Source organism: Podarcis erhardii (assembly GCF_964252035.2).
Source record: "Podarcis erhardii genome assembly, chromosome: 8".
NCBI classification, from domain to species: Eukaryota; Metazoa; Chordata; class Lepidosauria; order Squamata; family Lacertidae; genus Podarcis; species Podarcis erhardii.
The window spans coordinates 58,692,723-58,698,722 of NC_138499.1; the positions used below are offsets into that span (position 1 = coordinate 58,692,723).

A 6,000-nucleotide genomic window follows, 5' to 3' on the forward strand; every position below is an offset into this window, starting at 1 on the left:
ATCATTACAGTTTTAATTCTACAGGAAATTACTTGTGTATGACATTCGAAAAACATGCATATGCACTGGCATAGCATGGGCTTCTCTGTGAATGTAGCAACCGACAACAAATAATGTTGCTAGCTAGGATTCTATATGCGCAGAAATGGAAGGAAGAAGTGGTTCCAACCAAAGAAGAATGGATAAATAATGGACTATGCAGAACTGGCAAAATTAACAGACTCTAATGATGAGTGTTTTATGGAAGAATGGATGCCTTTATTGGACTGTTTAAAGAAATGCTATAGTATGATGTACTTGTGAGCAGGATTTGAGCTATGAGTAACAGAAGTAATTTGATTATATTATTGTGGTTATGATTTGATAGATAGAAGATAGGCTGCAACAGAAGGGAAAAACAATAACTCCATGGGAAATGGGGGTGGGATGTCGACAAAAATGACGAAATCATGTTTTGACTGTATAATAATAATAATAATAATAATAATAATAATAATAATAATAATAATTTATTATTTGTACCCCGCCCATCTGGCTGGGTTTCCCCAGCCACTTTGGGTGGCTTCCAACAAAGATGAAAAATACACTAAAATGTCACATATTAAAAACTTCCCTGAACAGGGCTGCCTTCAGATGTCTTCTGAATGTCAGGTAGTTGTTTATCGCTTTGACATCTGATGGGAGGGCGTTCCACAGGGCGGGCGCCACTACCGAGAAGGCCCTCTGCCTGGTTCCCTGTAACTTGGCCTCTCGCAGTGAGGGAACCACCAGAAGGTCCTTGGAGCTGGACCTCAGTGTCCGGGCAGAATGATGGGAGTGGAGACGCTCCTTCAGATATACTGGACCGAGGCCGTTTATGTTATGTATATGTTAAAAACGTTGGAACTTAATAAAATAGAATTGGAAATGTTGCTGCTGTGCTATGTGACTCTTTCATTTTCTGTCTTCTCCACAGGGTGAATGTTCCCAGAAGTGCCATGACATCTTTGTTCTGGAGACGGTCTGCGTGGCTTGGTTTTCCTTTGAGTTTGTCTTGCGCTCCATCCAGGCAGAGAGCAAATGCGCCTTCTTGAAGACTCCACTCAACATTATAGACATCTTGGCCATCTTGCCTTTCTACATCTCTTTGATTATAGATACAGCCTCTACCAAAAACACTGACAAACCTGGGGGTAGTGGCGGTGGCAGCGGTGGTGGAAACAAGTACTTGGAGAGAGTGGGCCTTGTCCTCCGCACCTTGCGAGCCCTCCGTATCCTGTATGTCATGCGCTTGGCCAGGCATTCACTGGGGCTGCAGACCCTGGGGCTTACTGTACGCCGTTGCACGCGGGAATTTGGGCTCCTGGTCCTCTTCCTTTGTGTCGCTATGGCACTCTTCTCCCCACTGGTTTACCTGGCGGAGAGTGAAATGGGAGCCAAGCATGAATTCACCAGTGTCCCCAGCAGTTACTGGTGGGCTGTCATATCCATGACAACTGTTGGCTATGGCGACATGGTACCTCGTAGCATTCCCGGCCAGGTGGTCGCCCTGAGCAGCATCTTGAGTGGCATTTTGCTAATGGCTTTCCCTGTCACGTCCATATTCCACACTTTTTCCCGCTCGTACATCGAGCTTAAAGAGCAACAGCAGAGAGCTGCTAGCAGACAGTACCATCATGTGGAAGAAAGCACCAGAACTCTGAATGAGGACAGTTCCCAGGAAGGAGATGCCACATGTTCACAAGAGGTTGATGTAGAGTTGGCTCACGCAGAGACTGAACAGGGAACTAAGAGTTGCTGACTCTAGTGAAACTGAAGTATTGTAGGAACTCCATGGGAACGAGGGCGAGTAGATATTTGCCGTATCTGAAACAGCCCCTGAACTGCCCATATCAGGGTACTCAGCCAAACACAGTGTTGGAGAAAGACTGCCCTTTTAAGCATTGGCTTAAGTGACCAATCCTGTTTCTTAAAATAATACTGAAGACAATTCATCTGCAACATCCTTAGAACACAAGATACTTTTCAGCACTCAAGAGTGATCTTGAAGGAACAGCAGTTTAAAAGACAGGTTTCCACTGTGCACATAGGGGGGAATAACACTGCAAAAACAGTAGTGTGTATGTTTTTAAATAAGCGCCCCAAATTCAGGGTAAAGTACATGTGCCATAGGACTGGGAGCAAGAGATAGATTGCACAATAACATTTTTTTCCTAAAGCCTGTACCACAGGTGGTTTCATGGTTTTGTAAAAAGTCATGGAGTATTGCACAGAAAGGGTTAAAGGTAAATTTGAAAGTATGGGGACAAAGGGCCATTTCTGACAAAAGCTACCCCTAGTTTACCTCTCTGTTTAATTTTTTCTTCAATAGAACGAAAATCAATAACCACAATTCTGGCTGCCTGCTGACAGGTCTGACGTGTGCTTTAGCTCTTTATGCATTATTTAATAAAACATGCAGATTTACCACAGTAAGCTTTTGCATCCTAGCTTGGATGGCAGACGTATACAATATGTTCCTTTTTGCTCAGATTTGAATGTATATTGTTTTAAAATGATGCTTTTTACTTCCAATGTTTGCTATCTTATTGCACTTCTCAGGAGGTGGCGCCCATTGGTGCCAAGATTTTCAAAACTGAAGAAAACATATCTAAGAAAGGTCAGTGTCTGGTTGGAGGACATTTAGTTCCTTCCCATCATCCACGAATAACTAAAAGGCAGGGTGCCCCCCCCCCCAGTACATAGAGTTTGTGAACATAGGTGAGGAGGTAGGAAAAAGAACAGGGAGATGATACTACATACTGTATAGCCAGGGCGGTTTGTAGTCATCCGCCCTCCCGCCAAGGGTAAGTAGGCATGCCAAAAACTCCCATTTGTGTGTATGAGAGCTGTTTTTCTAATGCCTAATTGCCCCACCAGGATGGGAAGCACCTGGTGGGAGAATGCGAGAAGGATGAGGCAGGAGGGAAGAGAGATTAGGTATGTGGATGTGAATAGAGGGATAGGGCAAGGGATGCAAGAGGGAAAGCCAAGCCCTCCTGTTGCCTGCTCAGCCCTTGGGGAAATAAAGGTTCCCCAGCCCCGATGTAATAGGAACAGTAAAGACAAGTGATGCAGTATTATTATTATTTATTAAATTTATTAGTAGCTTTCTTGCCATGGCAACTCAAAGCAACAATTTTAAGCAAAAAATGAACACATGCCTACATTAAATTAATAAAAGAAATCTAAAAAACCTTTCTGATTGATTTTTTTAAAAAAAGTAGATAAAAGCTGTAGGTAATTAAAAGCCAAAGGCGTAATGAAAAAGGATTGTTTTTTCTTGGTGCCTAAAGACATGTAATGATGGTCCCAGGTGAGCCTTCCTGGGGAGAGCATTCCACAAGCGAGGAGCCACTACTGAAAAGGGCACACAGTTCTCATGGTGCAGAGGAGAGCATATGAAAAAGCTGAATTTTCAATGTTGTGAAGATGCACAGAGAAGAAGCACAAGTCTTTTTGCTTCCTGTATCGGTGATATGCAACAGCTGCTGTTATGATGTAGAACAAAGACTGAAAGAAGTTATGCTCTAGTAGGATTGAGAAATTCATTCTCTCTCTCTCTCTCTCTCTCTCTCTCTCTCTCTCTCTCTCTCTCTCACACACACACACACACACACACACCCAACACCCCAACCACAAAAACAACAGAATACCCCTTTCTCACCACAGACTTGGTTACATGTGGAGCATGCAAACAATTTCTTCATGGCTGTCCTACACAGAGTGAGCAGTAGCGACAGGAGTCGGTACTCTGCTATTTTCCTACTACAGTCAAGCAGCAGTTTGGCACACATCTTAGTTGCCATGAGCCTCACCCCATCACCCTACAAAAGCAAGTGCTTCAGATCTGAGCAAAAAAAATAAGAGCATCATCAGCCTTGGGGTTGTTTTTTTTTAAAGTTTCTAGTGGAGGAAAGTAGTAACTAGTAAGGCAGATGTTCAGCTTCTCTTCAGATGAGTTAATTTGTGGTCAGCAAGGTTGTGAGAAAAATGACATTCCAGATCATATTCAGGACCATGGAAGTCTATTGATTTCAGGTTTTTTTTACTAACAAAATAGCTACTGTTTTTCAAAATGCTTCTGTCCTTAGTAAATAATAATCATTTTAAACATAGCTTTGAATTAATATTTCCTGTTTCTCATTACCACTTGTTCCAAGATATTTGGAAATAAAATTCTCTTGAAGCACCCCCATCTAATTGTGCTTTCTTCTTTTACTTACGAAAGCCAATCTATATCGTGCATAAACCAAACTCCCAGTTTCTTGTCCTGAACTTTAGATGCTTTTATTTAATGTGTAAGACAGTTCTGCATATCCTAAGTACTGGGTGAAAGCCAATCTTTAGGGAATTCTCTTTGGTGTATGGTTTTATAAACAATATGGTGCTTCTTTTGCCGTTTTGAGATTAGCACAATTTTGGGTGGGTGTGTTTTTTTTAAATCCCACTAAATCAGAATGCTAACATAGGCAGAGAGACAAGGTAAGCAGCTCATCCCATGTGGCTGCTGTATTTACACACATCCTGTAGTTGTGAGGAACAGCACCCATAAGGTTGCAGCTGTCGGTGAAGGAGGCAACCAGTTAACTGGCCAGTTTAGTCCTTGGTACAACCCTTGTCCTGTATATTTTCTTTAAGGGCCACTTCACAATGTTCAAATCTATATGTTAATTCTAAACAAACCAAAGACGTTTAAGCTGGGTTGGGAGGGAATCAGCCAAAAGCCTGCACAAAGCATGGAGGGTGTAGGAGGGACAAGAATCAGTGCTGGAGCTGGAACCAGGTATATATAGCAGAAAGGCAAACACTAGAGGTGCAGGCTTCACCCTGTAATAGAAAATCCCACATCTTGTATATGCAGCCTAAGTTGTTCCATGCAATCGGGCTCTACTAAATACCATGGTGTCTATAATAATAAAAGATGAGAGTCTTGCTCCAGCTGATCTCATCTCCATGTTCAACAGTAAGGATACCTCCAGACATGATGTTTTCTGTGGGTCTGAATCAGAGTACGAAGTGATCAGCAGCCCACAAAGAGTCTGGCAGTATAGGCAAAAGGGAACAGTCTCACTGCACTTGGTGTTAAACTCAATAGTAAGTCCCAGCCCCACCCTCCATTTTGCGCACTCCGGTGGCTCATCTGGTCCCTGAGAAAGGCCTGTCTGAAGCGTGCCCCAAAAAATGATTGACATTTCTATTAGCGCCCCTCAGCCTCTCCTATACAGAGCAAATAGACACCAATGGAAGCCTTCTCTCAACCCTATTTGATTGCCATGCTGAACAATTTTTTGTGGGAGGGAGAAAGAAGGTGGAAACGGCAATTCCAGCCCCCTTTACCCCTGGCACATGACATCCATGAGATTACCACTAAGAATTCAGCCTCCAACCTTAACATCTTTCCCCATTCCAGTCCCAACTGTTCCTTGTCGCTTTTCTTAATTTGCAAACATCTTGAAATTCATTTAGGCTACAATTAATGGCTCAGATCATTATGTTTTCCTTGCTTTTAGACATTGAGGGAGTAACTTCCCACTTTCCTTTGTTCTGGTAATGTTGGGCATCGTGTTTTCCTGCTTCCACAAGGCTCTCACTGTTGCAGGAATTTAATAAAATACTTATTTTTTGCTGCATAATAGCAGCAGCTGCCGCTTTAATCCACACAGTACTATGCCAAAGGGAGCCTTTGATAATAGCAAGTGGCACAAAACAGCACTGTCTCCATTCCATTCAGTGCTCTTGATAAAAGAAATGTCATTTCCCTGTTTTATATCCAAAAAAATGTTGGCCGAATTAAAAGCTATACACTTGTTTGTTGAATGTAGAGGGAAAATAAACAGCAAGCCACCTCGCTTTTCAAGATATTGTGCTGAGCCACTTGGCTTCTCAGACTGCAAACTTTTTTGGATGCAGGTTTGGCCCGTACTTCAGACCCTAGGATCAAGTAAATTTGCCAGGGGCTATAAAGGGATTCTAGCGTTC

General features: G+C 42.7%; 1 protein-coding gene across 6 annotated transcripts in view; it reads left to right on the plus strand.

Moving 5' to 3' along the window:
- Window positions 1–4,210, plus strand: part of KCNG2 (potassium voltage-gated channel modifier subfamily G member 2) — a 53,046-nt gene extending 48,836 nt beyond the window's left edge. For all 6 annotated transcript variants that reach the window (XM_081873431.1, XM_081873426.1, XM_081873428.1 and 3 more), the window contains exon 3: window positions 956–4,210. In XM_081873431.1, the coding sequence (XP_081729557.1) occupies window positions 956–1,780 (825 nt within the window). In that variant the 3' untranslated portion in view covers window positions 1,781–4,210. The remainder of the gene's footprint in view (window positions 1–955) is intronic.
- Window positions 4,211–6,000: the final 1,790 nt, after the last annotated feature.